Source organism: Molossus molossus, unplaced genomic scaffold (genome assembly GCF_014108415.1).
Source record: "Molossus molossus isolate mMolMol1 unplaced genomic scaffold, mMolMol1.p scaffold_m16_p_1, whole genome shotgun sequence".
In the NCBI taxonomy this organism is placed as follows: domain Eukaryota; kingdom Metazoa; phylum Chordata; class Mammalia; order Chiroptera; family Molossidae; genus Molossus; species Molossus molossus.
Window position 1 is genome coordinate 225,484,208 of NW_023425344.1, and position 18,635 is coordinate 225,502,842.

The 18,635-nt window shown below is 50.8% G+C and overlaps 1 protein-coding gene across 2 annotated transcripts in view; it reads left to right on the forward strand.

The window, feature by feature from the left end:
- Window positions 1–18,635, forward strand: part of RGS6 (regulator of G protein signaling 6) — a 492,828-nt gene that overhangs the window by 379,199 nt on the left and 94,994 nt on the right. For both annotated transcript variants that reach the window (XM_036258184.1, XM_036258187.1), the window contains exon 4: window positions 15,767–15,817. In XM_036258184.1, coding sequence (XP_036114077.1) covers window positions 15,767–15,817 — 51 coding nt within the window. The remainder of the gene's footprint in view (window positions 1–15,766; window positions 15,818–18,635) is intronic.

The following is an 18,635-nucleotide window of genomic DNA, read 5'->3' on the forward strand; positions in this document are numbered from 1 at the left end:
GGAGGCGCTGGGGTTCAAGGGCCAGCGTTGAGAGAGTGAGAAGGAAGTCTCTCTCGTTTTCTAGGAGGACTCGGGTCTGGGAGCCAGCCCGGGAGCCTGGGGGTGCCCTGTGCGCTCAGGGTAGCAGGTCCACTGTGAAGGTGGGCTGGGGTCACACTTGAGGAGTGTTGAAGGGGTAAGTAAACGGATGCCACGCACGGAGGAATTGGCCACGTGATAGGCATGGGAGGTCAGACCCAGTGCACTCACAGTTAAGACGATGAAGGGGACCGAGAGTGGATGGCCGCGTGAAGGCGGAGGCAGAGATTGGAATGATGCTTCTAAAGCCAAGGATTGCCGGGAGCCACCGGGAGCTAGGAGAGGCAGGACCAGCTCCTCCCTCTCTGCCTCCAGGAGAGCCAACGGCGTCACCCTGCGATTTCAACTTCTGGCCTAGAGATGCTCCTTCAGCAACATTTTGAACGAAGAGCACAACTTTGGGAAGTTTCTTTCAGGAACCATTGGTGTCAGAAATACGTCCTGTTTATAGGACCTTTCCTTTTCCACCCGAATTTCTCCCCTGTGATACTCACCTGTCCCTCAGGCACCGGCTGGATGGCCGCAGGCTGGCTTGCTCCTCTCAAAGGCAATGACTAGTCCCTACATCTGAGATATAAGAAGAGATAGAAATGACTGGTTGCAGTTTCTTCATTCCAAAATCATTTATCACATACAAGTCATAAGTCAAGTCCCTGCCCCCAGGAATTCACAGACTAGTTGAAAGCTTCACTCCCACTCATTCATTCATTCATTCATTCATTCATGCATTCATGCATTCAGTGCTAGCCTGGAGTTATGATGAGAAAAACCAGACCCTGTCCCTCTCCTCAAGTGGCTTCCAGGCTCCCGAGGACATTCACTTGGGCGATGAAACCGTGCAGGTGGCGTTTCAGGCATGAGTTGGTTCCAGTGAGTGGAGGTGGGAGGGCCACCTGTGTGGGCATTTCCCTGGGAAGGCCCAGTTCTCGGCCTGTGTGTAGACAGCCCTTGTCTCCTCCCCGAGGGTCCTGAGCGCAGGCTGAGTATCCTGTCCTGCTCAGTCTTTGCTAGACTGTCCCAAGTGTTTTAGGCTTGAGTCCTACATGTTACTTACAAGACACTCTTTTTAAGGTGCGTTTTCTGGGGACTTATGATGTTTCACGTCAAAAAAAAAAAAAAATGTGGGCTAGAAAGTACAGAGTAACAAGTAAATAATCAGAGGATTGTTCACTTTGGAGTCAGCAAACCTGGGGACATTGTGACCTTTCTTGAGTGGATGAGGTCCTGCCAAGGGGCAATAACCCTGAGATTCTGTTTCTCACTTAAAAGCCTTTCTCTGTGAAAACCTTCAAAGAAAGGGTTATTCTTCTCTTGCTGGGATTCTTTGATTCAGGGAGATTCTAAAAAGCATCCTAAGGGATAGATAATATCTGCATTTAACTTACTAATGAAATGAAAAGTTACATCAATGATAATTGTCCCTTTGGGGCTGATGTGGAACAAACTGTTAATATTTTTTATGGTGTCCTTTCGAGCCTTCTCATTCATGGGTGGCTGCATTGCTATTTCCTTGGCATCGTCAAGCTCGTATAGATTTCATTCACTGTGGAATGCCCGGAGATCGGGGGGCACCGCTGAGATCTCAGCTCAGGGTCGAAGTCTTCTGGGCGGCGGGTCCTTCAGTCTAGTCGGATGGTTGTGGGTTTAAAATTATTTCAGGTCATGACCCCTTCAGTGATCAACGTTCTCGTTCTGGCTTCAGCTCTATGCTTTTGATGACACTCCAGTGCTTAGAACGAGGCCCGGCGTGTAGAAAGCATTCAGCAAGTATTTGTTGAATGAATGGATGAATGAATCCAACAAGATCTTATAAAAGCTCATCCTTTAAACATGTCTCGACAATACTGCAAGCATGACACCAGAGGCAGAAGCTGTAAAACAAAGAGTTGATGGATTTGAACATAAAATATTTAAAAACTCCACCTCGAAAGGCATCTTAACTGTGAATAATAAGTGGGAGGGGAATATCACATGGCACAAATTTCAGGTAAAGTGCTTGCTTCTTAATACTTAATAAGTTCCTATTAATCAACATAAAAAGATGGGTACCCCAACAGAAGAAATACAAATGGTCGATACATTTAAATCTCACTTGTAAAAGCAGTTATTTTCTTAGTGAGCTATCACTTTCTCCCCACCAGAAAAGCAATGATAAACAACAGTGCATAGACCAGTTGATCAGGGTGTAGAGACCAAGCGAGAGTGTCCCCTCCCAGAGACAGAAGAGGTTGGTTCAGCGTATTCTGAAGGCCAGTTGTGTGGTAGGTTCTAAAGCCTTGAAAATGAACCAAAATTTCACTTGTGGAGACTTATCTTAAGAAAATCACAGGAAGTAAGAAAAGAAGTATGTTTTTCCTTTTGCTGCTACAAATTACCATACATGTAGCAGCTTTAACACAATGCGATACAAATGTATTATCTTACAGTTCCGGAAGTCGGAAGTCTGAAATGGGTGTTGGCTAAAAATCAAGGCAGAACTGTGCTTCTTTGAAGGCTCTCAGGGAGAATCTGTTTCCTTGCCTTTTCTCGCTTGGAGGTTGCCTGCATTCCCCGGCTCATGTCCGTTCCTCTGTCTTCAAAGTCAGCGCTGGCTGACACTCTCTCCACTGCCTCTCCCCCTTCTCGCCCTCTCCTCCCCCTTCTCGCCCTCTCCTCCCCCTTCTCGCCCTCTCCTCCCCCTTCTCGCTCTCTCCCTCCCACCCCTGCCCGACACTCCCGCCTCTCCTTATAGAGATCCTTCTGATTGCACTGGTCTCACCTGGATACCCCAGGACAATCCTAATGTAATCGTACCTCCTTTTGCCAGGTGGGTAGGCACAATCCCAGGGACTGGAACACTGGAGCTGCCAATGTTAATCTGGGCGCTTAACATCCTTCCGGAGCTTTGACTGTGTTTGACTATGACGCCACCAGGAGAATCAGGGTGGGCAGGAAGGGGCTGCTGACATGTCAAGTTCCAGTCCTGAATAACTTCAAGTAAGGCCACATGTTGGCCCCTCTTCTTTAACATCCACAATCCGCAATAGCAAGTAGCAGGATAGCTCTCCGCACCAAAGATCCGGTCTGTCGGACCGCCAAGGCTCAGGCGTGGCCCTAAGAAGTAACCAGCTCCACCCAAACCAACAGCTGGTAGAAAAACCAGCATAGTTATTAGCTATACCACAATGCAGTTATCGATTTTGACCAACATTCTTTAACATGTCCATCAGGTGTTGATTGAAAATCTGTGACGTGTCTGCTGCGGTGAGTCAGGGAGGCAGAGCTGTGACCGGTGGGGCGGGGGCTGGGGTCTCCTTCAGGACCCCGACAGGTACGAGTGGAGAGACTAACAGGCCAGGAAATGAGAGCATCGACTTTATTGTTTTGTTCTATTATTTCCAGGAACAGAAGTTAAATGCTGTGATCACTTATAGCAGCTGTCCTTCACCGGGGTCTCTCCTACAGCTGTCTCCCCACTCAGTATCTGGGTCCTGTCATAGTCTCTGCATTTGTTCCTCAAATCCAATCCATTCTGGGAGTAGCCAGCCCTTGCGGCAGGGGCGATGAGGAGGAAACGGCTGGAAAGAATAAATTCGTAATAGGTTTTATTTATTCTGTCTTTTTCCTAGTTACAGGGCTTCTCCATTCAGGAATATTCTCAGAATGTTCTCTGAACCAAAGCCAGCCTCTCCATCTGGAGTTGATCCGGATGAAGTGAGGGCTGCTCCTTAGAAAGACGCCGCGCTCCTGACCACATTCCACCTGGAGTCCTCCGACGTGGGTGGGATCTGGAGCCTGAAGTCCGGCCCGGGCTGAGTGACATGTCCACCCAGAGCCGTGCTCGGTCACGGGGCCACTCCAGGCACTCACAACGTACTTCCAAGGCGTCTGCTGTAACTCGGGGACAGAAAAGCCTCACAACAAGTTTAAGCTTGTTTTACATCAGAGGAGAGCACGGAAATCCTCGGCTGTCTCTGTGGTCACTGAGCAGAGCCAGCAGGTGTGGGAAGCGGTGGTCAGTGTGGGCTTCTCCGAGCGGAAGCAGGAGAAGGGGGCAGCCTGACCGCAGGTTCTGGGAGAGGCTGCAGAGGGTCCCGTGTCTGAGCTCATTTCCCCTGCTGTGTCCTGGGGGAGGGGACGGAGCACCATGATCATAAGAGAAGTCACAGAGAGAGGAGCCTGGGCATCTGGGCTGAGGGGAGGAGTTCCAGGTCGAGGAAGAACAGGGTCCCCTGCCGACTGCGCCACTTACAGGCCAAGGGCTCGATTCCAGTGCCCCTCTGGGTACGATGGATTCAACCCCTGGGTGGTCCCCGCAGGAGATCAGAGAAGAGGTCACAGCACTTATTCCCTGGTAGACCTTGGTCTGAAAGTGGCTGCGTTCTCCTGAACACGGTGCCCCCTGTTGGCCACCCTCTCCTACAGCAGCTGCCTCCTCTGGGCTCCAGGGACGTTCCCCTCCCACCCATGGGACCCAGTGGGATGGTGGGGACTTCTCTCACTGACACTGTAGCTCCTTGCTGCTTCCCCACCCCTTAACCTGGCCACACCTTTGTCCACAGCACCCTCATTGCACCCCGCACCACCACCTGTGGCGTGCTGGGTCGCACTGCCCCGTCAGGACCGCGCTGTCACTGTAGCCACCTGGCGAGCTATCTACAGTGAGCGCCTGCTCTGGGCTGTCCTCTTGACCTCTTGTGCCCTCTTGACCTCTTGTGCCCTCTTGACCTCCTTTCCCATCTCTCAGCCCATCCTCTGCCCCTCGGTTCCAAGACCATCCCGTAACCACACTCAACCCATCTAGACGCTTACGAGAGGACATGTCCTACATCTTGAAGCTGAGTGCCCCCCCCCGCCCCGGGTTCAGCCCCTCTTTCTCCTCCCAGCTCCTGCATGCGGGCAGTCAGAACTTCTAGCAAGTGAACACGGAGCCGTGGATCAAATGAGACTGTTGAATTTGGCCCGCGCTCTGTGCTTCTGAGGTTCCTGACAGACACGAGCAGTTCTCTCCTCAAAGCCTGTGCTGAACCTAAGCTGCTTTGGGTCATTTTTCAGGATTTAGGGGGTGGGGACATATTGCAGAAGCAATTAGATGTCTGCGGAGTAAGAAAAGGTTTGTGTCTGTGTGTTTGTGTGTGCATGTGTGCGGGACTGCGCGTGGGTGTGGATGTGTGTGAGTACGTGTGCGCTGAGCGTGTGCATGGGGATGGGGGTGGGGATGCGTGCGTGTGTAGCAGGTGTGTTAATAGGGATGGGCAGTCACCGGTGTTGGGTGGGGTCAGGAGTGTAATTTATCCAGAAGAGAGGGAGGGCTGGGATGAGAGGCCGAGGGAGTGAGGAGGCCGCTGGTCCCTGCAGGCCTCAGGGACCTCATTCTCCTCCCCGCAGTGTCCCTGCCCCTCCCCCCACCTGGGCATGTTATTGATCTGAGAACCTGGCCTGCGGACACCAGAAAGACAGGGACTGAGCCTGACTTGGCCTCTAATGGCTCCCCTCCCTCTCAGGGGGCCGGCTTCACTTTTCTCCCAAGTCCTCCAAAGCCGGACTCTGCTCCCTTCTTTAAATGCCTGAGGAAGACAAGACTTTGGGGATTTCAGGAGGACTGAGTGGGGCAGGGAAGGCAGGCCGTGTGGACAGTGCCCTGGGTTTTCACTGATGAGCAGGGCAGGGAGTGCCGTCCTGCGGCCTCTGGTTATCTGGGGTCAGGACACGCAGGCCTCTGTTCAGCGCCTGTCACTCCCGCCGCCACTTCTGTCTTGAGGTCATTGACAGCTCTGCACCCTCAGACCGCCCAGCTCTCTGCCCTCAGCACTCGGGGCTGCCGTTTGCGGTGGACAAGGTGTCAGCAGACCCCAGAGCAGCCCAAAGCCGCTGCCCACCCCCTGCAAAATGGGAAGCTGGGAGGACAGTGGTGTCCTGCTGTCCTGCACACAGCTTTTCTGGGTTGAGGGGCCTCACTGAAGCTTCAGAGGGGCTCTGGATCCAGGACAGTGACCCCCAGCGGAGGGGCAGAGGCTGCAGGCTGACCCAGCAGCGTGGCGCCTGCCAGAGGCCGACTGCAGGGAGGGACCAGAGCGCCAGGGTGAGAACAGGGATGGAGGGAATGGCCAGGTCCTGGTGCCGGGAAAGCATGAGATCATCGCTCAGCAGCTCTGAGGTCATTTCCCTTCAGCTCCGGTTCTTTTCTGACTCATGCTTGGATCTCAGCCCCTGGTATCTGGCACTATGCTTCGTACATGGGCGGAGCCCCGCATGCTGGTGACCTTTGCCCTCCTGGGACCCTTTCCCTTTCACAGAGACAGGCTGTTTGACCTCACCTTGATCTGGATGTCAGATGTCTCCCGGTGTCTTTGGCTTCAGGGTGCTTGGTTAGAGTCCTTGACTCTACATCCCGTGCCCCCTCCTCTGTCTCTTTGCTCACTGTCCCCATCGATGCTAAGCACCTCCCTCGCTGTGAACCTGCGGACGCTGAGTCAGATGCAACTGAATATTCTTGTCTGTGGCCCCAGAGCACCCAGAAACACCCCGCTCAGAGCCTCTGCAGCCCCCGTGTGCACCTGTTTGTTTAAGAACAGGCCCCTCTTCTTCATTATTGCAGGTGAATGAATGAAAATGTTCCAGCCAGAGAATGGCAGTGATAATAATGATACAGTCAACCTTTCCCGATCATTTGCTGCACGGGGACACGGGGCTGACCCTTTCACAGGCATTATCCTCGTGCTCGCAGACTGGGCTTCTCTCCTGTCTTCTAGAAACTGGAGCTCAGGAAGGGCAAGGCACATCCCCGAGGTCGCAGAGCCGGTGGGAGGGGGTCTGGATTCACACTCAGGCCACCTGCCCCCGGGGCCACGCCTGTGGGCGAAGCCAGGCTAAGGGCTTGGCCGTAGCTGGGATGGAGAGGGAGGCTTCCTTGATGTTTTGCACCAAGAAGTGGGAATTGTTTGGGAGTAGATCCTCTGCTGACAGGGAAGATCTCAGACTGATTTTTGAAAGGATGAGCTCACCTAGCTGGATGAAGTGGAGAAGCTGGAAAGAGCCAAGCTGGAATAAACTCCAAGCTGTCCTGGGAACAAGCGGGGGTAGGGGGCAAGGGCAGGGAGGAAGGCCGTATTCCAGGTTGGGGCTCTGCCCGAGAGATCAGCTCCAAGCCAGACTCCACTCTGGGCCGATGGAGGGTGTGCGTGGGCTGTAAGTGGAGAGGGAAGGGGAGTAACCGACATTCAGTGGTGGCCCGTTTGGGGGCCAGCGACTGAACCAGGTGTTTGCCACCGTGTCCTCATTGTTATACTTAGCGCAGCATCTGGGGTAGATTCTGTGATTGACCCCATTCTGCAGGTGGGTAAACTGGGGCTCAGAGTGACTGAGACTCATCCGAGGTGATGCGCTAGCAAGGGGCAGAGTTGGGATTTGAACCCAGGTCTGAGTGACTACCAAAACCAAGTTCATTTCACCAAGATGGAGCTCCGGGGAACCGGAACTGGAATTAGTGCAGACCGATAACATCTTTGCCTAAGAGCGGGTGTCCCGGACTCTGCGGAAGCCCGGTCGCTCACAGTGCTGCAGTGCGCACCCCGCCCATCTCCAGGTGTGTCCAGGTGTCTGGCGCACTCTGCACTCGAGCCTTGATGCGCGCTGTGGCCTGTGTCACTACCACGACCCTAGTAGTGCGCTGGGACCGACCACATTTCAGGTAAGTCTCTGCAGCCTGCAGACCTGGGCGTCATGAAGGCCACCCCCTGGCTTCCCTCACCTGCTCTCCTCAAGAAAGCCCTAGCCCCACAGATTAATTTAAATATAAACTGCCCACGAACCATGCTTTAGATTCAAATCTGCACAAATGACATGACCATTAGGCAACCCTGGACGGCCACAAGGCCCTGGTGCCTTCCAGCCCCCGGAAGGCCCCCGGAAGGCCTCCCGGAAACACTCTTCAGCCTTCAAAATATTTAAAATGCTCTTTGATGCCACTGTTCACCTGGCTCTTCTCCCCCAAACCGCAGCTCTGCTCATTTGCGTTTCGTGTCTGCCTTTGCGTTGGGTGGAAGGCGTCCAGGAGTGGCAGCCGCCCTCGGGAAACAGCGGCTCCACCCACGGTGCGGTGATCGGTCTCCCGCTCCGAGGCCCAATCAATGCGGCCACACTCGGCCTTTTCTTTAATAAGCTGATCCTTGCGCTAAATCCAGGGCGCTGCACCTCGCCTTTGATTGACAAAACTAATCTCTCCCCACCCCCACACCTGCCGCTGCCCACATCCTCTTGCAAATCATGTCCTCGGCTGCTGACAATTAGATAGAAGACGGGATTCGGACGCAGGAGGGTTATGAGGTTATGAATCAATCGCGGGGGCTGGGGTGAGATAATCCGGAGGAGCCCATCCCGACGCCTCACCACCACCCTCAGAGCCTCCGGTTGATTTATGAGTTGGTAATAACCTCGTCTGGTCTCCTGCCCCCTATTATTTTTCATAATGCGCACGGAAGCTTTACATTCGGAGATGCGGCCGCGGAGGCTGGGGGAGAGGCCCGTGGGGGTTTCCAGCAGCTGGTTATCTGCCTGCTGTGCGGGCCTCGGGGCGCTGGGGGCGCCTTCGCCACGTGCCCATGGGGGGTCGGCCAGCCCGTTTGCCTGGCCTGCAAGAAGACCCCCGGGAGGGGGCCCTGGCCGGGCCTGGTTCACAACTAGATAAGGAGGTGATGCTTGGGTATCTCGGGCCTCCAAATCCTATTCGGTGCGTCTGGGTTTAATTCCTCCAGCCTGTTCGAAGCCGGGTCACACGCAGAGGCCGTCCTGTGGGGAATGCACATTCACGCGACCAAAGCCAGTCTGGAGCTTGAGCGACGTCTGAGGCGGCCCGGCCGGCAGACAGCAGGGAGGGGGGGGGTCCTTCCTTCCACGGTGTTCTGGCAGGTGTCAGCACAGCTGAATGAGGAAAAGGAGACATCTGAATTGCTACCTCATAGTTTTTAATGCATTCGTTTGTTGAGATTTCTTTTAGAGGGGGGGAAAAAGTGACTTTTGAAAGAAGATGACGTCAGTGGATGAAAAGGCCTGAACCTTTCCTCGGGGCAGGGGCTGCAGAATGTCCGCCTGAGGTTGCTGCTGGTCTGTGGTGAGGTTTTCATGGGCCCCCAAAAATTAAGAGAAATGTTTTAAATGCAGTGAATATGCCCATGTGGATGCATACATATTGCGTGATGTCTATTTGAATATAACTGTTGATCCATAAGCATGTGTTAAACCCCAGCCCCACACCAGGTCTTTGCTCAGTGCCCGAGACAGAGCAGCAAAGCAGAGTCCTGTGTGCACAGAGCTACAGTTCAGCAGCAGAGAGTCATGGGATGGACTGTGTCTTCCCAAATTCATGTGTTGAAATCCTAACCTCCTCTACCTCAGAATGTGACCTAATTTGGGCATAGGGTCGTCACATATGTAATTAGTTAGATGAGCTAGTTAGCATGGACCCTGATCTAATATGACTGGTATCCTTATAAAAAGGGACAAATTGGCCCTGGCCAGTTTGACTCAGCGATTAGAGTGTCAGCCCGCAGACCAAGGAGTTGCAAGTTTGATTCCCATCAAGGGCACGTACCTCGGTTGTGGTTCAGTACCCAGCCCCGGTTGGGGTCGTGTGGGAGGCAACCAATCGGTGTGTCTCTTTCACATCAATGTTCCTCTCTCTCTGTCCCTCCCACTCTGTGTGGGGGTCAATGGATAAGTATCCTTGGGTGAGGATTTTTTTAAAAGGGAGAAATTGGAGTCAGAGGCATACACACAGGGAGGTCTTGTGACAATGAAGGCAGAGATTGGGGTGATGCAGCTATAAGCCAAGGAATGCCAAAGACTGCCAGCAAGACACCAAAAGCTGGGGTGAGGTGAGGGGTAGGCAGCCATCAGATGATTCAGCCCTGCCAACTCCTGGATCCCAGACGTCTGGCCTCCAGAACTGTGGGATAATACCTTTTCATTGTTTAAGCTGCTCAATTCGTGGTACTTTATTATAGCAGCTCCAAGAAACTAATACAGAGGAGGCAGACACCGATCAAATAATCACATTATGAATGTCTAATTCCAAATCAAGATAAGTGCTCCAAAGAGAAGAAACCCCACCCCTGCAAATGAATGCCAGAGGACCTGGACCTGGTGTGCAGTGAAGGCTTTCCTGAGAAGCTAGGGCCAGAGGACTGCAGGAGTCAGCGAGAGGTAGAGGTGGACTAGAGAAAGGGGGAGTGCATTACCAGCCCAATAACATGTGCAAAGGTCCTGTGGTGGGGTGGGGCAAGGTGCATTCTGGGAGTGGAAAGGTGGTCCATGGGGCAGAAGAAGAGAGAAGGAAGGGAGAAGAGGATGTAAGGAGGTCAGAGAAGTAGAATGATGCTATTTGTTACATTTGACTGAATGATACTGGGGTGAAACTGCCTGTTTTGCTTTCTGCCCTCAATCCCCAGGAAATGTACTCAAGAGGAGCAGGGCCAGAGAAGCGCCAGAAAGGGGTCCCACTCCCTCAGTGAGGCCCCATCAGGGCCTAACATTTCCCTGCAGCCAATCCTTCCCTTGTCTCTCTTTCCATCTGACAAGCTGTCCATCAGCAGACCCTAAAGCCTCAGAAGACATGTGAGATTCTCTAAGGCCTAAAATGAAAAAGCAGGCAAATAACACAAGAATTTCAAGTGGCTGCCATTTCTCCCGGCCAGGCAGAGGACTTGGTTAGATCGTTGGCTCCTAAACCATGGACTGTATCAGTAGCTAATGTGTGTTCACAGTGTACCAGGCACCGTGCTAGCCTTGCGTGTACAGCCTTTCCTTGAACCCTCGGAGTCCGTGCGGCAGGTCCCGGGATTACTGGCCTCACTTTCATGTGAGGCAATGAAGGCACAGAGGAGGAAGGTGACCTAATAAGGAAGAGTTCATTTCAGCAAAACCGTGGGCCAGGGTTTCTGAGAAGGGTTTTGTATACACGATCTTATTTTATCCTGCAAGTATGTCCTTCCTCCAGTTGACTCGTGAAGAAATGGAGATCAGGTGGGTGGTGGCTAAGGAACCTGCTCGGGGTCCCACAGTTGGTAAATGACATAGCGTGAGTCGAGCCCCAGTCCTCCTGACTTTATAGAAGCAAATGCTTTATTGCTTCACGTACTCGGTAAGCAAGTGTGGATCTGTTCAATTCACCATGCTTTTCCTGGGGAAACTCAAGCCCCTGAACCAACCAGTATGCCTCAAAAATGCCACTTGCGTCTCATGACACCCATCCTTCCACCTGTATGTCCTCTGTCTTACTACCAGCTGGTCGCGTGCCACCTCCAGCGCCCAGGTTAGCCTGCCTCTTGCTTTCTGCTAACTTATTGCTGCATTTTTTTTTTTTATCCTCACCCAAGGACATTTTTCCATTTTTTGTTCAGATAGAGCGGGAGGGAGAGAGAGGAAGAGAGAGAGAGAGAAACATCGATGTGAAGGGAAACATCGAGTGGCTGCCACCCGCACGACCAACCAGGGCCGGGGACAAACTGCAACCGAGGTACGTGCCCTTTGCGGGAACCGAACCCGGGTCTCTCTGTACCGCAGGCCGACGCTCCAACCGCTGAGCCAAACTGGCCAAGGCTAATTGCTGCATTTTTAAAACAATTATTTAGCTAAGGCATCAAAGAAAGGTCTAAAACTGTAAAGACTGTCCTACTTAGAATACTTTCAATTTATCTACAATTATTTATCTACAATTTATTTACCGCACAGGATTATTAGAGTGGGATTATTCCAAAGCCTGGACTATAGAAAGTGCTCAATAAATGATTAGCTAAATAGCATATTTATAGTAGCAAGTATTATTATCGTCACTAAATTAATGTCTCTGCTCCAGGGGGAAAATGAGTGCAGAATATCACTTTTCCAATTATTCTTCTGTACAGTATTATTAAAATGTCATTTTATAATATATACTGTTCTCAATATGCTTTATTTAATACAATAAATGTTCAATAAATAGTTATTGTACAATGAGCCATAATTTATGTATTCCGTCCCCTACTAGAGAACTTTGGAGTCCAAACACCCTTCTAATTACACAATTATATATATAAATGATGCCATTGCAGTACAAGCACACAGTGCATTAGAAACATGAAGCGTGGCTGTATGTAATAAATACACATGTAGCCCTGACCAGTTTGGCTCAGCAGTTAGAGCGTCTGCCTGCGGTCCTGAGAGACCTGGGTTCGGTTCCCGCTAAGGGCACGTACTTCGGTTGCAGTTTGTTCCCGGCCCTGGTTGGGTCGTGGGGGAGGCAGCCACTCGATGTGTCCCTTTTACATTGATGTTTCTCTCTCTCTCTCTTTTACTCTCTCTCCTCCCACTCTGTCTGAACAAAAAAATGGAAAAATGTCCTTGGGTGAGGATAATAAATAAATAAATACACATACAGACAAGCTAACAAACACTCCCGTGTGGACGTGTGTCTCAGGTGCCCTCTGGTGTATTTATTTCATGATGTCCCTGGAATATATGCTGATAAATTCGCCTCAGAAAGAAAACGTTAAGCCAAGGGGTTTAGGACTTTGGAATAGAGGGTGACTCTCCCACGTTTGTTTCCAGTGTTTCTGTATTGATTTTAAGTCCTTGGCAGGACAGCTTGACTAAGACAAGACCCAGAACCCAGGCGTGATGACAAAGGGCAGCAGCGAATTTTGGATAGAACAGAAAATAATCTTCTTAATCTTTTTTAAATAAGAAGGAAGGAATGATTGGGGGAGGCAGGAAAAGGAGACAGAAAATGCTTTCTCCCAATGGTTACTTGGACTGTTCTTGTCTGATTCTACAGTGTAACAATTGTAGGTCTTTTAATGGACATGATATTATGACAGATTTTTCTTCCTTACATTTTCCTGGGACCAAACATGCAGCGGTTCACTTTCTGCCAGCAGGCTGGAGGTCGGCCCCCCTACATTAGTCCTCGGAAGCCCAGAATACCCCGAGCCCGCAGAACGGGAGTGTCCACAGCCCTCGGCACTGTCGTGTTTGCCGATGTCCGCCACGAGAGCCAGTGGCCTGTGCAGGGTGGCGGGAGGTGGGTGTCGCTGCTGACTGAAGGCAGTGGCCCAGGACAACCAGGTGTGGCAGCTCAGCCCGAGGACAGTCACTCCAGGCCCCAGATGAAGACACTGACTATCAGGGTGGCTGCACCCAGGACAAGAAACCGAGGCCTGTAGTCCCCACCGTGCCAGGGGAAAAGGAAAAGGGCCTTTGTGACTTTCCTGTTTTTACTAAAAAAAAAAAAGGCTTAAATGGGACCCTTCAGCACTGTGAATGCAGATGGGGCCCTGGTGGGCTGGGGGGCAATTAGGCTGGACGCTGAGCCCATAAAACCAAAAGGGGGTAGAAACCCAGACAATAGTGTTGCAGGCTGTGGTGGGGTGGAGGGGGACCGGGGCTGACAGCGAGGAAGGAGTTTCAGTGTGAATGAATACTAATTAGTGACATGGATATTAATGATGACAGTAATTAACAGGGGAAAGGAAGGGCTGTCATTGTCCCAGGGTGAGTAATCAGTCTTGGCAGGTGATAAATAATGGTTCCGCCGGCTCAGCAGAAAGATAATCCGCCTGCCCGGGGGAGAGCTGTTGCTGATGCTGGAAACCTCTCCGTTTCTAGGCAACCCACAAAAAAGAACTATTTTTCTTTTGAGGAAAAAACAGGTTAGCGTCTCTCCCCCACCCCCAACTTGGGATTACAGTTCTTATTTGATTTCTGCTTTGTTCTTCATTTCCTAGGACAAATGTTGAACTTGTATAATTTGGAGGAAATGGACCCACATGCCCAAGCACACAGACACCCTCTCCCTTCCTCTCAGAGCATGTGAATGAGTAGGAGTGTTTAGGATCCCGTGTTTAGCTAGTAGATGCCAGCCAGGAGCAAGAGTGGGGAGAAGCCCCGAAGTCTCGCTGTGGAGGTTGAGACGTGGGGGGCTTGCAGGGCCAGGTCCGTGGAGGCTGGTCTGGGTGGGGGGACAACCAGAGTAGGATGGGACCCTGGCAGCGTGTGCAGAGCTCACTGACCTTCCAGAGAGCCAGGGAGAAACGGAATGTCTAGGCACTCAGACTGCACTGGCCCCCCTCTGGCAACCTTATTTGCGGGCGAGGACAATAGTTAAACCCTCTGCGGTTCTGCGGTCCTTCAGCTGGGAAGCCATCCCAGGAGAGCTTGGTGGGCCCCTCCCTCCCATCCAGCTGCAGACCCACCCCCACCAGGACTCCGATACCCGGAAATGTTACCCTTTCAGGCTGCTTTCCACCCCACATCCCATTCTGCAGTGACAGAGCCACCTTCAGAGGTCTGCAATGGTTTAAAGGGAGATATTTGGGTGACAAATATTTGGGTGGATTCATCTGAAGTTCAGATTCTCCAGAAAATTGGACTCGCTGCCCTAAGAAATGTTGGTTCTAGGTGCCACATTTTTCAAAGGGAAACAAACAAAAGAGAATTGTGACCAGAATGATGAGAGACTCCAGGGTGTGTCATGCAAGGGAACAGCTGAGGGACCAGGCATGTTTCACCTGGGGAGCAGGGGTGTGGGGGGGATTCAAGGAGACATTGATAGTATGTTAGATGTACTGCCCAAATCTTTGAAGAACTGTCTCACAGCATGAGAAGGTCTAGGTTTGTTTTTCTAGCATCAGAATGTAAAACTAAGGCCAAAGAGAGCAAGTCACAGAGTAAGTCACGTTTCTGTTCATAGAAATCAATGACAGTTTCATTGGGATAGGCCGGCTAGGAGGGAATCTATGAGATCCAAGATTCTGGAGTGTTTCTAAATGGAAATTACAGCCCCTCCTGTCTAGGGTGTTGTGGATGGGTCTCGGGTGTTGGCTGTGGTTGTTTTAAAAGTTCCTTCTGATTTTTCATTAGCTAAGATAATGCAAGATACCAAAACAGGTAAACCCCAGATTTCTGGGGCTTAACATGACAAACTTTCAATCAGGACAGAGCCCAACGTGGGCATCAATTTTCATGGTTGTTCAGAATCCCAGGCTCCTTCCACATTGTGGCTCTGACCTTCCCTGGCCCTTGAAGTCGTCTTCATTCAGCCAGCAGATGGGAACAAAGTATATGGAGCTGTGGAGGGTCACGAGGGGTTTTTATGACCCAGGTCTAGAAGTGGCATACATCATTTCCACTGTCAGAATGCAGTCCACACCAAACTGCAGGAGCACCTGGAAGTGTAACCTAGCCCAGGGCACAGGTGAGTTCACAGAAGTCTCTCCCACAGACACAGAGCTACTTTTCTTCAGGGTAGGCCTGTGCTAGAAGAAATTGGAAATTTTTTTTCAAGAACCTGGTCAGCCCTTGTCAGTAAGGTAGGCAACTGAAGGGCCTCTCCCCACAGGAAATGGGCTGAGGGCCAGGCGTGATGGAACTTCACCAGCCTGTCTCTGGGAAGTCATCAAAATCTATATTAACAGGAAGACCCCCGTAGGTGCTCCTAGAAATGTGGACACAAGATCCTTCGGAGTCATCAGAGTGGATGTGTTTTGGGAAGAATGAGATTATGACTGTGGAAGTGCCCGATGGGTGGAGAGAGTTTGTTGGGGTAGAAAAGCATCAGTATTACCCAGCTCTCCGAGGGCGCACTAATTTCAACTAGGAATCTCTTGGGTAAACCTGTTTCTTCTGCCACAGGGCTTACACCCACGAGGCCTTCAGTTGAACTGCTTTATCGTTGCAGGTACGGACATTGTGCAGTGGCTCATGAAGAACCTTTCCATCGAAGATCCAGGTACTTGACCTTCACCCCGGCTTTATTCCCCAATGGTGTCGGTAAAGCTCCCCAAACCAAGTCCCAGACTACATCCTCCTGCCCTCCAGACGACTGGTCTTCTATGTGAATTCCAAGATGTGGAAACCCTCTACTTACAAATGAAATTGATTTCTTTTCTCCGCTGAACATCTATCTTTCCGTGTAAATCACCCTTTGAGGAAATGAGCAACCATGGAGAATGCCAAAGAGCCCAATACAATAACGTGTAAAATGAGCTGAACTCTCATTAGCCACAGCAATTAAACGTAAGTTGTGGCGCTGTCACTGAACAGCTTTCCAGAGCCAGATCTTAAAATTAGATTACCTGATCCACAATTAAGATGTTTAATTATTCGCTAAGATGCCTTCTGTTTTCTGCTTCTGCAAGAAGTGAAGGAATGGTTTTCTGCAACTTTAATGGTGCATTTCAATTAAGAAAACCCTACCAGAAAAACAACAACAGAACTCCGGCCAATAAAAACAGTTTCCAAATCTGCCCTCCCACCAGTAAATAAGCAGTAAAATTAATTTTACGGCATAATTAGGAAATGGGGAGTTCCAGAAAAATGAAAAGTCTGGATAAGTATAGCCTATTGCCCATGTGTTGTTAGTTCATACTTTGCTGAATTTATTCACTCCCTATCTTAACTGAGTGTTCTTAATGCCTATATTTCTTTTTTTAAATGTGTTTTCATTGATTTTTTTTGAGAGAGAGAGATATGGAAACATCAATGTGAGAGGGAAACAGTGTTCAGCTGCCTCCTGCACGCCCCCCACCGGGGATCAAGCCTACAGCCTGGGCATGTGCCCTGACCAGGAACCTCTCAGTCCCTGGGTCGACACTCAATCCATTGAGACACACCAGCTGGACGATGCCTATATTTCATATTTATAAATACTCACACATGTATTCTGATGTACTTATGGATGAGACCTATTTGCCCCAAATTATATGACCTCCAATTGCTATGCTTTTTAAAAATTGCTATGCTTTCTAAGTGTCTGACCTCCAGCTGTGATTCCTTGCTGGGGTCAGTATGTCAGCTCAGGCGTTCCTGTATCTGATGCTCCTAATATACTATTGATGACAAAATACAATTTACATAGAACTTGATAAAATATAGTTGCCGAAAACCCGAGTGCCAGGAAAGCAGGTCATTAAAGTGAGGGAGGGTCGCCTGTTTCACCGCCCTGATGCACGGCCACTCTCATGACCGGGGAAAACTCTTACTTCAGGTCAAGTTCTTCATCCACAGCGGAGAACTGTCCACACCAGTCCGTGTACAGAAAGACCCCTAATCAACCCGCCTGTGTGTTGCAGTCTGGACTTCTTCCGAGTGTCACTTATAAACTGGACCGAATCAGTCTCTACCAGCTTAGTTACTTGTCTTTAAAGTCAACATCTCTTCTGGTTATGATGCTGAACTAGGGACCACCTTTCTTCACGGTGGTCTCTTCTCTTCCAGAGCACTGTCTCCTCGCCCTTCTAAAGTAGAAGGTACTACTGACACATTCTATTACTGTTGTTGTTAGTAGTAGTACTAGCAGCAGTATAGCAGCAGCAGCAGTAGTGATAGCAGTGGTTCGGAGTTGGATTCTGAGAACCCGAACCAGCTGGAGGTAGAAGTAGGCTCGGCAATCCTCCCTGACCCCACTTTAGGAGCTTTTATGAAAGGGCCACTGTGATGAGGGGCATGTCTGGGGAGCTCTGCTGGGCTCCGATGCCCTGGAGAGAGCATCCAGTGTTGGGAACGGTCTAGGCTCCTGGGAAGTGGTTGAGCAGCAAGAGTTGGGAACAGTTCTCCAGCTGGGAACAGACGGGCGGAACGAGGCCAGCTGAGGCCCTGGGCAGCCAGACGCGCCACCGAGCACGCCTCTCTCCCGTTCCTCCCTCCGCCCCGCGTCTCAGCAAAGCCCTTTTGCTCGCAGAACGAAGCCAGAGTCCTAGGTCTAGGCTGTTGACATGAAAGCCCCCTTCCTGCTGGATTTTTTACCTTCCTCTCCTGGAAAAGGAGCGGCTGCGGGCGATGAAACGTCCCTTTTTGGCTGGACCCATGACTCTGAAAGCATATAGAATTGAAACGGCAAACTGGTCATCACGAAGCAAGTAAAATAAAACTCCATTCTTTTCTGTCCCACCAGTACACGGCCCGTTCCTGCCAGAGGGGGCCAGGTGGTTCTCGGTAAACAGGGCGCCCGGGTTGTACGTAGCCCCTTGAGGAGCTGGCAGGTGAAGCCGAAACAGTCTCTGTAAAAAATTTGGAGCTTGTGAAATCAGTCATTCCCAGAGACTCCTCTTCACGTCGCTGATTCCCAAATTCGAAAGTCAGTTTTCACCAGTAGGAGTACTTTTATATTTGTAAAGATCCCTTTTATTTTATCATGCATAGTAGAATCATTTAAATGTATTATTTTTCTTAGCTCTGCTCAGAATAAATATATATTCTTAGTGATCTATGTGAATCTATTTATGGTTGGTGCTAAATTAACAAAACATGTGGCCACAATATAAGTACTTTTATCCGATTGGCCTCCCTGTGCCGTTGCCCACCACCCTGCCCACCACAAAAGTGAGGCTCGCCTGTCTGTCCCTCAGAGGAGGGACCGTCACGTGGGGAATGCAGCGTGAGCGCAGTCTCTGTGGGCGGCGAGGCTGCACGTTCCGTGCTGAGGACCATCAGAAATGATGAGAATAAGAACATGACCCAGGGCCACCGGCACTTATGAGCACCTCCCAGCCCCTGCTAAGCCTTCCTGGGAAATAGTTCAGTGCAGGTTTATCTGCACCAAAGCTCGG